Here is an 18141-nt window from a genome sequence, read left to right as displayed (position 1 = left end):
AATGTGCTCTGTTGCCCTTCCAAAGTATTGTACAGCAGTACCAAGTGCTCACTAATGATGTACCAAACCTGTACCGGCAAGTACAGCAGCTGAAATTGAACCTTTTCCTCACTCAAATCAGTGTACAGCCATGCCAAAACTTGCACAAAGCTGTGCCAAATCTGTACCAGCAGGTACAATAGCAATAAATGCTCTCCTGGCTGTCCAAATGAGTGAAAATCAGACTTTTACAGTCCCGTACACTACATATAACAGTCCCGAACAGAAATTTGGCAAAAGCCCCTTGACTGCAAGCTGATTTTTGAGGATTCAAGGCATAAATGTCTTGCCTGCTGCTTTGCCAAGCTCAACAAGCATACGAACTTGAAAAGCCCCTTGATTTAAGATCAATTTCTGATCATACATGGTACATTGACGCACATGAAGGCATCCAGAGTGTTCACGATGCTTCCCCCTGGCCACATATACATCAAATACATGAAACCCCCTTGATTTACAGGCACATTGAGTGCTTAACAGGCATCAACACATTGCCCAAAGCATCAACTGCGAGTGCCTGCATGCAAATCAACCAAATCGGCACAAAAGCCCCTTGATTTGCACTGCAATTTGCTGCAAATTTTGCAAATCAATACAATCGGCACAAAAGCCCCTTGATTTGCACTGCAATTTGCTGCAATTTTGCCCAAATGTGCAATTTCTCACATCATACAGCATGTATGACTGCTTAATTGCACAAATACATCAAAATCTCCAAATTTCGACATCCAATTTTCTGCAAATTGATCCTGATTGTGACCAATGTCACCCAATTTTGCCAATTTTGCTCAAAATTGAGCAATTCGGCACCTGTACCTGCTCAATTGATGATTGTACTTGCTCAATTGCAAATCCCAAAGAAAAATTGAAGCAGAATACCTTGTAATTTTTGATTTTTTTGTTGCAGAAAAAAAGGGGTTGATGATGTTGCTGCTGCTTTTGCAGAAATGGGCAATTGAAGGAGCTGCTGTGCAGGTTCTTGGAGGTGATCCTTGCTGCAGATTTGATGGCTGCTCCAATCAAGCTGATGCGTTTGCTGCTGTACGGATGACGGAGGGCTGGGCGACTGTACTTGCAGCTGACGGGTACAGTCGTGCAGAGAACGTGGCTTGGGCTGGTCACAGACGTGGCCCCAGTCTAGCTTCGACGAGTTGGCGTCTCAAGCTGTTGACGCTGCCCAGCTACGTATCTGCCTGCTTCGCTTGAATGCGCTGGCCTCCTTCAGGCTTGCCTGCCTTCGCCTAGCGCCTAGTAGCCAGCGCTTGTTCGCCAACGCCTTCGCCCAACGCTTCTTCGCTCGCCTGCCTTCGCCTAGTGGTGTTATCGCTACTGAGCGCCACTCGCATAGGTGGCCAGCGCTTCTACACGCCGTGCGCTGCTACGTTCACCACTTGTGACCAAGCGTCTGCTGTAGGCGCCTGCTGGGCAGCGTAGGCTACCTGCTCAGCTGCCTTTTGGTCGCTTCTGGCCTCTTCACACACAGGCTGCTGAATGGGAGAGTCTAGCTGCTGCCTGCCTGCGTCAGAGAGGTGATAGAAGAAGAAACCCCTACGAGCCAGTGATTCAGCACTCAAGAACAAAAAAAAAACCCTAAACCAGGGCTCTGATACTAGTTGTGTGGGAGTATGAATTAGGGTTAGGTTAATTCATGTGGGAGACATACACAGAGAAACAAGGGAGAGAGAGAGAGAGTTGTGGGGATAAGTCAACTCATGATAATGAGTGTGTGACTCCCCCATCACACATGTATATTGCACTAGTACACATAGTGCACTTAGTACATTAAAAGTACTAAGTGTACTATGTACTATAACTTATGGGCTTGTACACACTATAAGGGTGGGCATTATTCCTTTACCCCAACAAAACCAAAGACTTGTATCCCATAAACCATAGGCCTATTTCCTCGAAACCAAAGTCATGTTTCCTCTCGAAAACCAATGTCCTGTTTTCATGACAGATATACCATCCAAGCACATGGGCCTATGCAAACTCCGTCAATTGGTAAACACTTGTACTTCGTGACTTTCATTGATGATTACTCAAGGCATGCATGGGTATATCCACTAAAGGCAAAGTCCAAAGTGTTTTTGTGCTTCAAACAGTTTTTGCTTATGGTTGAAAATGTATCCAATTGTACTGTGGGCACCCTCCGTTCTGATCGAGGGGGGGAGTACATGTCTAAAGAGTTTGATGCATTTCTGGCTAGTCGTGGGATAAAACACCAATATACAGTGCCGTATACCCCTCAGCAAAATGGTGTTGCTGAGATGAAAAACAGGTCACTTATGGAGATGGCACGATGTATGGTCAAGAGCCAAGCTTTGCCACATGCGTTTTGGCTTGAGGCTGTCATGTGTGCTGCATATGTACTCAACAGGGGTCCCACTAAGGCCTTGCAGTCTGTTACTCCATATGAAGCTTGGCATGGCAGGAAGCCTTCTATTGGTCACTTGAATGACAAGGCTGTCAAATGCATTTTTGTTGGTTACAGTGCTGAGAGCAAGGATTACAGATTGTATCATCCGCAGTCAAAGCGTATCTTGATTAGTCGAGATGTTGTTTTTGTGGAAGATGATGTGCAGCCTTTGTTATCATGTACCAAAGAGACAGGTGTGAGCTCACGGGATGTATTTGATACGTTGTTGCCTCTGTTTACAGGTGGAAATTCAAATGTAAGTCCTAATGAGGCAAATATTCAGCCTATGCAGATTTCAAACGACATCATAGATCAGCCTATTTCTGATGCAGATTTACAGGATGTAATTTATGAGGATAGGGCTGAAAATGAGCAGGCTAGAGATATGCCTGAATGGCTGGTGCAAACCTTGCGTGATAGTAAAATTGATGCACATATTTCTAGTCATACTCGTTCAGGTTTTCAGCATGGCTCTTATGCATCAGATTGTTATGCTTTGGCTGTGTCTAGTATGTGTGAAGAGGAAGAACCTCTTTCATTTGATGAGGCACAAAAATAAAAAAATTGGTTGGCTGCAATGCAAACTGAATATGATGCTATAATGAAGAATGGTACATGGTCTTTGTGTGATTTGCCTATTGGTAAAAAGGTCATTGGATGTAAGTGGGTTTTTAAGTTGAAACGAAAGCCAGATGGTAGTGTTGATCGCTATAAGGCTAGACTTGTTGCAAAGGGTTATGCTCAAGAAAAGGGCATTGATTTTGATGAGACCTTTGCTCCCACTTGTCGTATGACTACCATTCGTAGCATTTGTGCATTGGCAGCTCATAATGGTTGGAATGTACATCAGTTGGACATAATGACTGCGTTCTTGAATGGAGATTTGCATGAGGAGGTGTATGTATCGCAGCCTCGTGGTTTTGTTCAAAGAGGGCAGGAAAACAAAGTGTGCAGGTTGAAAAAGGCTTTGTATGGTTTAAAGCAAGCTCCACGAGCTCGGTATGAAAAGATACATGCATATTTGACTACACATGGTTTTCAGAATAGTCCAACAGAAAGCACTTTGTATGTTAAACGTGTGGATGATGTACATCTAATCATTGCTCTCTATGTCAATGACATGGACCAAATGAGAGTCATATTGCTGATTTTAAGGCTGATTTGAATGCCTCTTTTGAGATGTCAGATTTGGGGCATTTGCATCATTATTTGGGGATACAATTTAAGCAGTGTGATGGAGGTATTGCTTTGTGTCGGACAAAGTATATTGAGACATTGTTGCGGAGATTTGACCTTGAAGACTGCAAACCTATTGCTACTCCAATGGAGACAGGTTTGAAGTTGAGTCTTCATGATTCTGGAGATCACTTTGATGTCACACTATCAGACAGCTATTGGTTGTCTCATTTATGTATGCATTACGAGGCCGGACATTCAGTTTGCAGTCTCACAGGTTTATGCATAGCCCAGGGTCTCAGCATTGGAAGGCAGTTAAACGCATCTTTCGCTACTTGAGCAGCACCATACATCTTGGGTTGTTTTATCCCGTTTAAAGGATCCTAGCGTGCTTTACAGCACCGTGTTCACCTATCCAGAGCTCCTGTGGTCCTCAAAACGGGATCGTTGCCGCCAGATTTACATGCTTTTTCGGACTCAGATTGGGCTGGTTGCTATGACACAAGAGTGTCCACAAGTGGTTTTTGTTTCATGCTCGGTAGCTCATGCATATCTTGGTTGAGCAAGAAGCAACCTACTGTGGCCACTTCTAGTTGTGAAGCTGAGTACAGGGCAGCTTTCACAGCTACGGTTGAGTGTGTGTGGCTCAGACGGCTTATGACTGACTTGGGTGTTGTACAGGAGTCTGCCACCTCTATCTACACTGACAGTCAGAGCGCATTGGCAGTTGCGATAAACCCAGTTTTTCATACTCGCACAAAGCATATTGAGGTGCATTATCACTACTTCCCTATACATGAGTGCCAGCTCTCGTTCACACCATCACTCCCAGGGGGGATTTGTTGCCATATATATAGGCAGTGATGTGTGTGAACACACTTAGGACCGCCGGGGTACTTTTTTCCTCTTTAGGAGGTTTTTTCCCCGGCTCGTATATACGCCCATTATTCTAGGGTTAACTTATCTTTGTACATTGACACAATCTAATACACTGTGTGTTGTGTGCATTCTTGCTTCTTCTTCTCCAAGCTTTGTGTGCTTTCCTGCAACCCTAATTCCAACAGACTTTCTCAAGTGGGCGATTCCGTGGTTGCTCTGGTCGGGACAATCGCCAACTTTCCTAAGGGGGCAAGATCGTGGTTGTCTCTTGAGAGTCACATCAAAAGCTTCAACGTGTGGAAAGTGAAAAGGAAGTGCAGGAGACAGTGCAGGATTGTGTGTCTTTGTCTATATGAGGTGAAGAGCAAAAGCTGAAGATGAAGCTCAGGAGAAAAGACACCAAGGACAGGAAGTAGTCAGCTAGGAACAAGAAAGCAGTTGAAGTGTTATGGTGCACGAGATGGGTTGAAGGCTATGGCTTTTGACACTTTGTCATCGGTGGTATCTTCACGGAGGCTTCATGGGTTCGGAAGACAATTTCTTTCTATGTTTAGCAGTGGTGGTCTACTATGCTTCGTCGGGGACTTGTGCTTACCACTTGGATGGAGTGCAAGCAGATTTTGGGTGCCTGAGGATGTATCAGATGAGGCTCAGACGGAAGCGGAGGAACTTTATGAGGTTCTTATTCCCGAGCAGATACTGGCACATAAGGAAAGAAAGGTACAGGGTAAAGTTTCCCGTCGCTATCCTGTGAAGTTCAATAACTGTTCACCGATGGATGCGAAGTGGATAGAGGAGGGTGACTTAGCAGATTCACCTTAGGTATTGCAGCTTTATCTTGATGCCTTTGAGTTCGAGCCGACTCTTGCTATGGCTCATTCAGGTTTAGCAGAGCATAGGTTTGAAGCATTGCCTGATGCTCAAGAGGGGGGTAGCACCTCCGCTCCCTTGTTTCAGGCAGGCTCAGTTGTCATCTAGGAGTCGCTTGGTGACATCTTTGTATTCACCCAAAGGTACTGGAGGCTGCTAGTACATCTGCTTATGGGACTCCTATGATATTGTGTACTAGTCACATGAGATGGTACAGTTGGGTATGGTTCACAGTCGGCCGCACCTTGAACTATAACTGCAACTATGGATAACTCTGTGGAGGGCATAAGTCTTGCGAGCAGTCCTAGAGTTGGTTTGGTTCATCGATATATGAATCGAACTCTATTTGTGCATGTATGCATACACTTTTTGAGGTATTATTGTATTTTGGTGCCATTGGATCCTGGTACCATTGAGAATACATTGAGTAATACTCTGGATTGTGTCATGTGATGCATGTATATTGATATGATACATCAAGTACTTTACTATGTTCATGGATGCACCACTGGGTGTGACTCCTGCGGGATGGCCATGAGACATATGTGGGAAGTACTTAGTGGATGTATTGTTTGGATGCATTGAGTGCTTTCATATGCTCATGTTGTACCATCAGTCGTGGGTCCTGCGGGATGTCCATGGGCGTAAGGCTTGCGAGCAGCCCTTAGACTGTTACTTTAGAGTAGGTAGAGCATTTTGAGGAGCATATTGTTTGCGAATGCATATATGTATCATGTATATGTGTGTCATATGTAGAATGATGCATGGTTTTGTTTTTGGCTAACACAGTTAACGTGTTTCCACCTGGTTTTAGACCTTTGCCAGTTAACGTGTTTCCACTTGGTTTTAGACCTTTGCTGCAGGTTCTGCAAGAACAAGCAAGAGTTGCTCGTCACTTTGACGTGACGGTGTGACCTTATTGTGCAGGATGATTTTTTTTCATCACCCAGATGCACTTGAGGGCCATTGCTTTTGTCATATGGGGAATCTTTGCTCATAAGATGCCTTACTGTGCCATTGAGTGCAATCGAGGACGCTTGCTATTTTTCAAGAGGGGGGTATGTCACGACCCTGTGTTTTTCTCTGGACAGTATGCAGGTGTGCACGGGGACATGGTGGACAGTGTGAATGGCATCAGTTTGGAGTTGAAAAGGAAACCCATGTGTGGACAACCCCAAGTGTGAAGGGGACAAAGAGATTTTAATTAAAAAGGTTTTATAGCCTTTGGTGGCCCAAAAAGGCTATTTTTGGGGAGGCTACTCTCTCTTGGAGGATGCGCCTATTTTTCTCTCTCTCTTGCTTTTTGTAAAAAAGAAGGGGCTGGTGGGCTGTTTTCAGGCGCCTCTCTCTTGGTATACATGCGCTGGGGCTTTCTCTCTCGCACACTTGGAAAGGAGGCGAGCAGATGGCATGGCTGCTTATGCTTACAGGCGCCTTTTGATGGGTGAAAAAGCACACGGCTGCAGGCACTTCTCTATTTTTGGTGCAAAGGCGGAAGGCTGAATAGGAGGCGGCGGGCTGGAGCTGCGGTACATGCTCTCTCTCTCACTCTTTTGCTTGGCACACGGAGGACTGGACTGCTTATACACACTGGCTTCCTCTTTTGCACAGAGGCGGCTGCTGGACAGAGGAGCACACGTGGGCTGGTTCTCTTTTGCAAGGACAGCAGGCTCTGCAGGCTCTTGATGGTTGCAGAAGGGAAGGTGTTAGGTGGTTGCTGGACTGGCTGCAGGTGGACTGGACAGCCGCTGCAGGTTCAGGTGTCAACACGTCATGCTTTCTCTCTCTTTCTCTTGGCAAACGAGCGGCTGAAGGCAGCGCTGGACAGACAGTGCACGCTTTTCTCCTAGGTGGCCAGGAGGCTGGTTTCACTAGACATAAAGGCAGACAGGGGCTGGTTTTTCATGAACATAGACATCATGTCGATGGCGTTCAACTGATGGAACTTTCAGCTTCTCTTTGCTTTGGTTCGGGACTGTTTTGGAAAGGGTTTATGGACTGTTTCGCTCTTTATAGATCTCTATATAGATCCTCTCCTCCTCATCCTGCTCTTTATGGGCACTCTCAAGAGTGTCCCCTATCACCTTGAATGCATCCACATTCACCTACAATTTACAAATTACATAATCACGTTAATGATTATACACATATTAGTAAATACATTGCAAATTGCAATATGACAACTTGACAAGCCTTATACCTGTCTTGAAGATTCCATCTTGTGCATGGCACGCACCATCAAGTTAGCGTGGCAATACATTGGCCGCTCTAATTGTCACGTGCTCAAACAATTGTGTATCTTCGTGTGTATAAGTGAGTAGGAACTCTAGTTCCTCTCACATGCACCCGAAGAGCAATCCTACGCTAAGAGGCTCAAAGCCACCTTTTGGAGATGGCTATGCACATACCCAAATGTCTCCCACCAAAAGAGAGGCTTCACTAGTGATTTCCTCTTTCAGCAAGTGGGAGATGCAAATGCGGCTTCTCCCCTTTGGTCGTTGTAGCTAATGAGTTCCTCGAGAAACTTCCCATGATGCTCCTCTGGCAATGCTTTCAACAAGAAAGCATCGCCATCCTGAAGCAACTCCATGTCGCTGAAGAGGACGATGCTCTAAGCTCTAGGAGTCTTCTTTCAGCCCTAAACACTACTGGCAACATGCTGATGCAAATCACAGATATAGAGAGAGAGTAGAGAGAGAGATGTGTGCTGGAAATTCTATATATTGCTATAGTACAAAAAGGTACTCTTACACACAGCCCTAGGCTGCCTTGAATAAAAGGTGAATCACACCCAAAACTGTCCCCCTATGGGACTCCTACTGACCCAGACATCATCCCCTACTTGCTGGCTTCCTATTTGGTGTCCTATTTTAGCCTCTAGGGCTGACCATGTTAGTCAGAGGGGCTGGTCACCCCTCACTCATATTTTACCCATATTTATTCCCCATTTTATGGTCTTGGGATTTTCCCCAGTCGTGGAGGTCTTTTATCCCTAGTCGGCTGCCTTCATGTAGAGGTATATATAGCCGGCATGCCTCCCTCATATTCTTACTGCTTGCATTGCTTGCCTAGCTTGTCTAGTTGCAGTCCCTCACTTACGAGGTTCTCCCCTCTTGCTCGGGACATGTATTTCTTTTGATGATGATATTGAGAGCAGGTTCTCACCTGTGTTTCCTCTCCATCTTTCTCTCTCTCTCTCTCCCTCCTGTGTTTCCACTTTCCCTTCTTCCGCTGCACATTCTATCATGGTATCAGAGCGCCGGTGATTTTCAGCGTTGGATGCTCCCTCCTATACCTCTTCATATCTGCGTTTTTTCTGCCCCTGGACAGACCTGCGTTTTTGCGTTTTCAGCAAGGGCAGAAGCACATAGGTTGCTGCGTTTTTTCTTCAGGTGGCTGTCTACAGCAGTTTTCAGCAATTCTCGGCATTCATACCCCCCCCTGTAGTGCTGGTCGCCTGTTTTGTACAGGCCCAACAGCAGCATATTTGCTGCGTTTTTTTCTTCTACAGGTTTCTGATGCTGATTTGCTGATCTGAGGCTCGGGTGTACCTATTTCTTCAGCGTTTCCATATTCAGCCCCTTATACCTCTGCGTTTTCAGATTTGCAGCCATGATTGCTGCGTTTTTTCTGAACCGATCTTGCTGGTAGCTCTACCTTCAACTGGGCTTCATCTGTTGGACCCGAAGGTACCTTCTCTTCAGCGTTTTTCCTCATAGGAGGTGTGGACACTAGTTGGCCTGAATTTTCAGGTTTGTAGCCCTTGTTTGGCTGCGTTTTCTTCTCCAATGGACACAGATCACTTGCAGAGGGGGTTTCTTGATTGGATTGTGGCTGTGGAGGCAGTTTGGTACTTGAGGAGGATTCTGAATTTCTGATTTCAGTCAGCGTTTTGCTGATTTTGAAGCATCTATACCTGTGTTTTGTTCTTGGCCTACACGGTTTCCCAGTTTCTACATGTTCCTTGCCTTCTATTTGGCGGTGGAGTGCTATTTTTGTTGGATAGCAGTGTTTTGGCTGCGTTTTGCTTCCCACAGGAGTTTTCTACACTCAGAGGGGGCCTTTCTCCATCTACTTCACTTGAGGATCAGTTTCGGGAGCTGTGTTGTACCTGTGGAGACATTCTTCTTTGACAGGAGTTTACAGTTATCTGGAGGAGAGCAGTGATCTTTTCAGAGATCCTGAGCAGAGTTTATTTTGTCCGAGCTTGTGTTCTTTGCAATATTTGCAGAACAAGGAGGGTGTTTTGCCCTTTTGCGGTGTGATCCTTTCACATGGATCTTTTATCTGTTGCTGATTCTTGGGATCTGTTTCTACTTCTGGAACAGTCTTCTGCTATCTGTGATGCTTTTGAGGACTTCGTTGCCACTGCAGTTTATATTCCTGCTTCCCTTCCTCATTGTGAGGAGTCTACCTCTGCCGCTCTTTGTGATGCTTTTGAGGATGCCCCTCCCCCTGCCTATTCTGATGGCTTGTTGTTTTGGAGGATGGTTTTTTGGACCCGGTGGGATGCTTTGGATCTGTGGTTGCTAACCGTGCCTGGGGCACAGTGGTACTTTCAGAGTTTTTTGGATTTGGATCAGAATCAGGTTGGGCTTGTACCAGTCCGACGATATCATTTTTCAGAGGGGGATGTGGAGTCCTTTCATCTTGCGATGCCCACCTCAGTGGCGTGTACTTATGTACAGCATTGGGCAACTCATGTTATGGAGTTTGAGCAGATGGACCCCATATTTTCTACACAGTCTACACATCTTGCGATGCCGACTTTTTCAGAGGATGCATTTATACAGCATTTGGCTACTCTTGGTACAAAGTTGGAGCAGATTGACTCTTTCTTTTGAGGATTCCAGTGAGGAGCAGTTTGCTTCTCCCAGGATTGGTTATATACAGGATCTGATCTTGGTTGGTTATGAGGTTTTTCATACTTTCTCCAGGCTGGATACACGACATTCGACTTCGGGGAGTGTTCTTACACTTGGGTTTGGAACCATTATTTGGAGCAGCACGTCGCAACTTATATGGTTGTTTTCTTCCAGAGGAACGGTGTACCTGGCAGCTTGTTCTGTTGCTTTTGTAGCTGAGTTGCTGAGGAGATTGCTTGTGGAGCTTTCTTGGTACCTGTTTCTGCAGTCTTTCATCTTTGATCGAGGACGGCGTCTCTGGCTTCTTGGAGTTTGCTCAGCATCCGGTGCTGAGAGGGGGTGTTAGACATCATCCCCTACTTGTTGGCTTCCTATTTGGTGTCCTATTTTAGCCTCTAGGGCTGACCATGTTAGTCAGAGGGGCTGGTCACCCCTCACTCATATTTTACCCATATTTATTCCCCATTTTATGGTCTTGCGATTTTCCCCAGTCGTGGAGGTCTTTTATCCCTAGTCGGCTGCCTTCATGTAGAGGTATATATAGCCGGCATGCCTCCCTCATATTCTTATTGCTTGCATTGCTTGCCTAGCTTGTCTAGTTGCAGTCCCTCACTTACGAGGTTCTCCCCTCTTGCTCGGGCCATGTATTTCTTTTGATGATGATATTGAGAGCAGGTTCTCAATATCATCAAAAGTATTTCTTTTGATGATGATATTGAGAGCAGGTTCTCCCCTCTTGCTCGGGCCATGTATTTCTTTTGATGGAGAGGAAACACAGGTTCTCACCTGTGTTTCCTCTCCATCTTTCTCTCTCTCTCTCTCTCCCTCCTGTGTTTCCACTTTCCCTTCTTCCGCTGCACATTCTATCAACCCAAACCCCTAGAGGGTTGAATGGTTCTAACAATGAGCACATGGTCCCTTTTATAGGGCCTCTTTAAGGCTTGGCCAACTGGCCGACTGCTGGTCGGCCAGTCCACCTTCCATAAAATATCCTCAGCGCTGCCCGACCTGAAATACCACCCTTGCTCATCATGCCCCGGCTCCTGCCTTCCTCTGGTTCAGCCGACCAATGCTGGTTCAACCGACCCCATGTCCTGGCTCCTAACGCATGGTCATGAAGCTCCTCCAGGCCTTGCTCTGAATCCACCTTTGTCCTCTTGTGCTCCTAGCTGGTTCATAGTCTTTATCTGGCTACCTCCTCTGGATCAACACCTGAGAAGGTACATGGCATTGATCATGCACATGACATCCGCCTCTGCTAAACTTGATGATGGGATTCTAACCTGCTCTTGGATAACTGTCATCATCCCAATCCTTTCCCGAAGTCCCTCTATCATCCATCCATCCCTGGCAACCCTTTTTCTCTGAAAGCCCGGCCTGTTCTCCAAAACACTCTGTCTCAGACGAAGATCTATGCATATGTTCCATCTAGTCCACAATCCATTCCTGTCCCGACTCTGAACACTGTCTTGGTCTTCATTCCTGAGAAATGAGTCTGGCACTCTCACATCACCCTTGGAGGATAAACCTCCCTTGAGACCGTTGCCTGAGAACCTATCTGGCTCACAGGACTGCCATCCCCTTTGGCTTTGTGGAACACCACCAACAAACCTCCTGGGATCTCTTCCCGATTCTGTGTTCCTTGCCTTGGGCTTCGTCTCCCTATACTTTCCTATACCTTGGACCTGTACACCATCATATGGGACTGAATCAGTGTTTAGCTTTGCTGAGCCTGATGCTCTAAGCTTTGGGAGTCTTCTTTCAGCCCTAAACACTACTGGCAACATGCTGATGCAAATCGCAGATATAGAGAGAGAGTAGAGAGAGAGATGTGTGCTAGAAATTCAGTATATTGCTATAGTACAAAAAGGTACTCTTACACACAGCCCTAGGCTGCCTTGAATAAAAGGTGAATCACACCCAAAACTGTCCCCCTATGGGACTCCTACTGACCCAAACCCCTAGAGGGTTGAATGGTTCTAACAATGAGCACATGGTCCCTTTTATAGGGCCTCTTTAAGGCTTGGCCAACTGGCCGACTGGTGGTCGGCCAGTCCACCATAAAATATCCTCAACACTGCCCGACCTGAAAAACCACCCTTACTCATTGTGCACCGGCTCCTGCCTTCCTCTAGTTCAGCCGACCAATGCTGGTTCAGCCGACCCCATGTCCTGGCTCCTAGCGCATGGTCATGAAGCTCCTCCAGGCCTTGCTCTGAATCCACCTTTGTCCTCATGTGCTCCTAGCTGGTTCATAGTCTTTATCTAGCTGCCTCCTCTCGATCAACACCTGAGAAGGTACATGGCATTGATCATGCACATGACACATATGGAGCATCTCAAATTGCCAAATAATTCATGGAGAATGCATTCAAGTTGCATGGATTGCCACTCAACATAGTGTGTGATAGACACCAAGTTCATGGGGACTTTTTGGAGATCTTTGTATAAGAACATGGACACACAAATCACTCCATCTACAGCCTATCATCCTCAAACGGATGGGCAAACGAAGTGTACCAACAAGTGACTTGAGGTGTACTTAAGGCATTATTGTCATGACATACAAGCTTCATGGGATGAATGGTTGCATCCTACTAAATTTTGTCATAATTCAAGCAAGTATTTGAGTATTGAAATGTCTCCTTTTAGGCTCTTTATGGATACCAAGTGCATATGCTATCTATAGCCTTTCAAGAGGACAAGGTGGTTAATCCTTTAGCCAAATATGAATTGGAAAGGATGAGACAGCTTCTTCAACTTTGCAAGGACAACATGAAAAAGACTCAAGATGTCATGAAGGTTAATGCCGATGAGCATAGACGCAATGTGAAGTTTCAAGAATGTGTTGTTGAAGCTTCCAAAGAGCCGTCATAACATTCTCAAAGGCTCCACCAACCCAAAGTTTGCTCATAGATATTATGGGCCATAGTTGGTGCTCAAGAAGATTGGTGACTTGGCCTATAAGCTTGATTTACCCACTTCTACAAGAATCCACAATGTATTTCATGTATCTAATCTTAAAAAATTTGTGGAGCCTATACCTCAAGAGAAGGAGGAGCTTCCATCCATGGATGAAGAAGAGGAGATCATATATGAGCCGGAGAGGATTATTGGGAAGAGAACAAGAGAATTGAGGAATAGGAGCATCGAAGAATTCCTCATCAAATGGAAGCACTTATCCTTGGATGAGACTACATCTTACGTGCAACAACAAGGTTTATCTATGGAGGGTTTTCCTTGACTATGTAGCATGCTTTTCTTTGGGTTTACAAGGATTTCATGAGGAAGTATACATGCTAGAATTTTTTGGACAGATTTTGCAAAAGTTCATTTGAAGGCTTCTTCTCATTGATATTAGACTTTAATGGCCATCATAATGAGTGTATACATTGAGGAGAATGTTGGCTACTTGATCGATGCATTTGCAGCCTATTATGAGCTCATTACCATCCTCTCCATTGATGTATATTGGAGGATGTATCCAAGATATTACTTTAATGGGGAAAGTTTTTGAGAATTGACACATGGTGCAATAGGCCATATGCTCCACCAGAGATCAAATTATCTACTTGGGCATTTTTTATTCTAGGGCATATGATCTGAGATGAGATGGAGATCCCCATGCTAATGAAGTTGCATTAAAGAGTAATCATAGTACACATTAACAAAGTGGCTGCCATGAAACTCATCATGGAGATTAAGCCAAAGAAATTGAATGGCAATATAGCTCTGCCTCTATTATGCTGCTAAGAGGCTCACAAGAAAGAAAACTATAAGCAGAGCTGCAAAGGGGGACAAGGGAGGATGTGAAGCCATACAGTCATGGGGATTTGTCACCTTTCATTGAAGCATGCATAGTTGGTGACATCAGCACTCACAAATCATCCCCACATTGTATGCATAGTTGGTGATGTCAGCCCTCAAAAAAGTCATCCCCAGAGTGTGAACCGGTGTCTTCAAAGAGTCAATGCAAATAACCAGCATAGCAAAGGTTTTCTCTTGACTTTTGCTGGGCGCCATTCGCCTATGAACCTGCTGAGGTGCCAGGTAAGGCCATAAATAAACTCTCCATGTCTCTAGTACAGCCCCTTGTATGGCATTACCCATCCACTCTGCCCCTTGCTCTAGAGTTGCTATTTTATTTGCAACTCAACCCGACAAGGTCTAGGCCAGTCATGTTAAAGAAGGAGAAGCAACCAGCCTTAGGGCTGACCCAGCACCTGTAAAAGTGGTACCCCTTCACGCAAACACTCCCACTGGCATTGCAGCCCACGACAGTTCTTACAAGTATCTCCAGAAGTCTTGTCCAGTAGTTCTCTCTTTTGTCATTGGCCCAAAAAAAAAAAAAAAGATTCATGGGTACATCAAACCCGACGGTTGACAGGACAGACAAGAACCCTGGCTCTTTATTATTCATGTCGCAACCAGCTGCAGCAAGTGGAGGTCAAGCCCACCACCTCTGCGTTGGGACTTCAAAGAGTCAATGCAAATAACCAGCGTAGCAATGGTTTTCTCTTGATTTTTTCTGGGCGCCATTTGCCTATGAACCTGCTGAGGTGCCAGGTAAGGCCATAAATAAACTCTGTCTCTAGTACAGCCCCTTGTAAGGGATCCACTCTGCCCCTTGCTCTAGAGTTGCTATTTTATTTGCAACTCAACCCAGCAAGATCTGGGCCAGTCATGTTAAAGAAGGACAAGTAACCAGCCTTGGGGCTGACCCAACACCTGTAAAAGTGGTACCCCTTCACGCAAACGCTCCGACTGGCATTGCAGCCCACGACAGTTCTTACAAGTATCTCCAGAAGTCCTGTCCAGTAGTTTCTCTCTTTTGTCATTGGCCAAAAAAAAAAAAAGAGAGAGATTCATGGGTACATCAACCGCGACGGTTGACATGACAGACTAGAACCCCGGCTCTTTATTCATCATGTCACAACCACCACCTCTGCATTGGGACTTTGATCCCCTTAAACGACTACACAGCAGGAGATTTGTCATTGGCCTCCTGCTTAAGAGAATGTAGCAAGGAAATTGCAGCCATAATTGTAATGCAAAGACTATGCAGTAACCCCTTATTGTTTTGGTTACATAAAAACTAGAGACGATGAACCACAAAAGCAACTCTAGTCACAAAGCTGTTAGGGTTTACCAAAATAGATTTGCCGGCCTTTCCTGCACACCTTTCCAAAAGCTCCTTCATCTTCAAGCATGTAGACTCCATCATGTCAAAGGTAGATAATTCTTCACCACTCAAAGGCATCTTATTTTCTTGAAGCTCTTCGAAAAGGGGTCTCAGCAAGTTGATGCAAGCAGCCCATTCTTGACAATTTGTTTTGTAGTATATGGCTTTTTCTGAGAGCATATCCTGCACCTGGATCAGGTGGGATATCTTTTGCATTATGAGCAAGGAATCCATGTTCCTGCAGAGATCAAACAACAAGATCTATTAAGGTCAACACCTAACGTAATGATTCAAAGAGCCTTAATCTTTGAAAACGACAAAACAAAGTAAACCATAATGACTCTCAAATGCATATCATGCATGCAAGATACATACATACATAGATAGACATGCAGTCATGCATAGAGTTGCTCTCTTAAGAGTGCTAGTAGCCTTCCCACATTCTGATGAAAAGCCTTATATGGATTATTGCAGTGAGCAACACATAATCCAAGAAATCTAGCCAGTCAATGGGATTTTTTTGAAGAAATTGTTGCTCAAACAGCCACATGTGTGCATTTATTTTCTCAATGGAATGGCATGTACAAATGTGGGCCCCCACAATCTTACTATGCAAGCTTAGGTAAGAGCCCTTAGCTTCAAAACCCTTACTGCATACAGCTGGTAAACATATACAAATACCTAGCTGTTTTGAAAAATAAGCACCAGTTCCAAATAGCACAAGAAGATGCAAAGATCAAGCCTCCTTCAGAAGCTGCTATAGGGATGCACCCAGTATAAGAGTAAAGGCCTGGGAGAAGCAAAGATCAAGCCCCTCTCAGGAATGAATACAGCAAGCTACTGATTCTGCAAGGACAGGTATGGCAAGCCATCTAGGACAAGTTTAACACATATGGCTAGCAACCTCTATTTAAGTTCTGATTCCTAGTAGAGGGTACAAGAAAAGCAGGACGATACGTAGACAGAGCCCCCTCTAGGTACAAGTACCAATTCTGCTGCCATCTTCGTGATCACTCCACCTTGGTGCAATCTAAACTAGCAGTCCTTGTGTAGAAAAGCCATCAAGGACAGGTTTGACAGACGCGATGAGGCACACGTGACTAAGAGATTGAGGCCCTTCCAGAACCAAATATAGCAATGCACCAGTACAACGCTGATAGGTGGTGATCGCCCCACTGCAGGAAATTGCAGAAACTGATCCTCTTTTGAAGGCAAAGTACACCATGCTACCAAATTTTCTCTGCCTGCTGCTGATCGCCATCAATCATCCCCATGACCTCTTTGCGGACAGAAATGACAAGCCATCTGCAGAAACCACCCCCACCGTGATACAAAAGTGACATGGACCACAAGCATTCTAGGTCATATAAAACGGATACAGCAGGCAAGCCACGCAGAACATGTGCAAGCCATCTAGCACAGGTACAGCAGGCCATGTGCTTTCAATCCCATCTCCGTTGCCTGCAACTCTTTCTCCTTTTCTTCCAGGCGCAGGCGGCTGTCTTCCTCATTACTGAGTTTGTTCCTTCAGGGGCGCCTGGAACATGCGCGACCAAAACACACACACAGTGTGCTACAAGAGCCGCTTCTAGGACAGATATAGCAAGCCATCTATGTCATGTAGGTAAGCCATGTAGGACATGTACGGCAAACCAGGGACACTTACCAAAGGTACGGCAAGTCACCTAATCTGACGCTCTACCAGCTGAAGAGCCTTGATGCACTGCAAAGGCATCTCATCCATGTGCTGCAGGTTTCCTTTTCTTCACACGTGGATGCTCCGTTGTCATCACTTGGATGGAAATGCATACACTCTAACTGCAGAGAGGGCTGTGTAGATGTGCAGACTCTCTGCGCAAAGCTTCGAAATTGAAAGCAAATAAGAAGTCGATGGAACGTACCCAATTCTGGCTCGATTCGAGTGATCGATCTTCCGCGCTTGTTTCTGAGGAGACCCTAAAATTTGGCCTGGGCCTGTCTGTGCAGATGTGTGTGTGTGTGCGTGTGTGTGTGTGTGTGTGTGAGAGAGAGAGAGAGAAACAGAGAGAATCCTTTGAGAACAATTCAAGTAAATCCGCCGGCTCTTTGGCTTTGAGAAGCCCAGCAGGAGAGGAGAGCCAACACGTATGAAAGGAGGAGACGAGACCGAGAGGAGTCTTCTTTTTTTTCGCACTTTCCTCGCAATGCCAATGGAACATTACTCTTTTAGAACCTTCCATACAGTCAAAGCATTTTGTTTGAAGACAACATTAATGTTCACACTATTCAACGTGGTACAAGACTCAATGCCTTAACCTAGGAAGTTGAATGGGCAACATTTCTTATTCAAGTTTGCATAGTACTCCTTACCCATCATCAAAATTTATCATGAGTAAGGCGAGGTCGCAAGTACACACGAGTCAATGTGGAGAAAGATGGGAGGTGGGACTTTTCCATGGACGAACAACATTGCATGTCCAAGTTTGAAAGTGGGACTTTTCCATGGACGAGCAACATTGCATGTCCAAGCTTGCCTACTCTCCGCCCATTGTCAAAGTTCTCAAGGGTGGGCGGATGTGGCAAGTCTTTAATAAGGGGCTCGTCGCCAGGGATCATTTATTTAATTTTGAATAGGAAAACCTGCCATTAATTCAAGGACTAGTCTTAAAGTCTTAAAGTCTTAAGTGAATGTATCAATAGCCTCACTAGTATGTGAAAGATAGGTCATATGT

The 18141-nt window shown here is 45.3% G+C and overlaps 1 protein-coding gene across 2 annotated transcripts in view; it reads right to left on the bottom strand.

The window, feature by feature from the left end:
- LOC147608020 (U-box domain-containing protein 4-like) overlaps positions 1 to 17637 on the bottom strand; it is a 31738-nt gene extending 14101 nt beyond the window's left edge. Inside the window, exons 1-2 of one of the 2 annotated variants that reach the window (XR_015264647.1) lie at positions 17332 to 17615; positions 15398 to 15668 (exon numbers count right to left, since the gene is read on the bottom strand). Coding sequence is in view for 1 of the 2 variants with exons in the window: in XM_086790192.1 (XP_086646318.1) it covers positions 15398 to 15664 (267 nt within the window). In the remaining variant the exon portion in view is untranslated. Of the gene's footprint in view, positions 1 to 15397; positions 15669 to 17331 lie in introns of both variants that reach the window. The other variant, XM_086790192.1, reaches the window with a different exon arrangement.
- Between the last annotated feature and the right edge of the window lie 504 nt (positions 17638 to 18141).

Source organism: Cibotium barometz, chromosome 54 (assembly GCF_041138505.1).
Source record: "Cibotium barometz isolate CiBa-2024 chromosome 54, ASM4113850v1, whole genome shotgun sequence".
In the NCBI taxonomy this organism is placed as follows: domain Eukaryota; kingdom Viridiplantae; phylum Streptophyta; class Polypodiopsida; order Cyatheales; family Cibotiaceae; genus Cibotium; species Cibotium barometz.
This window is presented reverse-complemented; position numbering and strand designations above follow the sequence as displayed.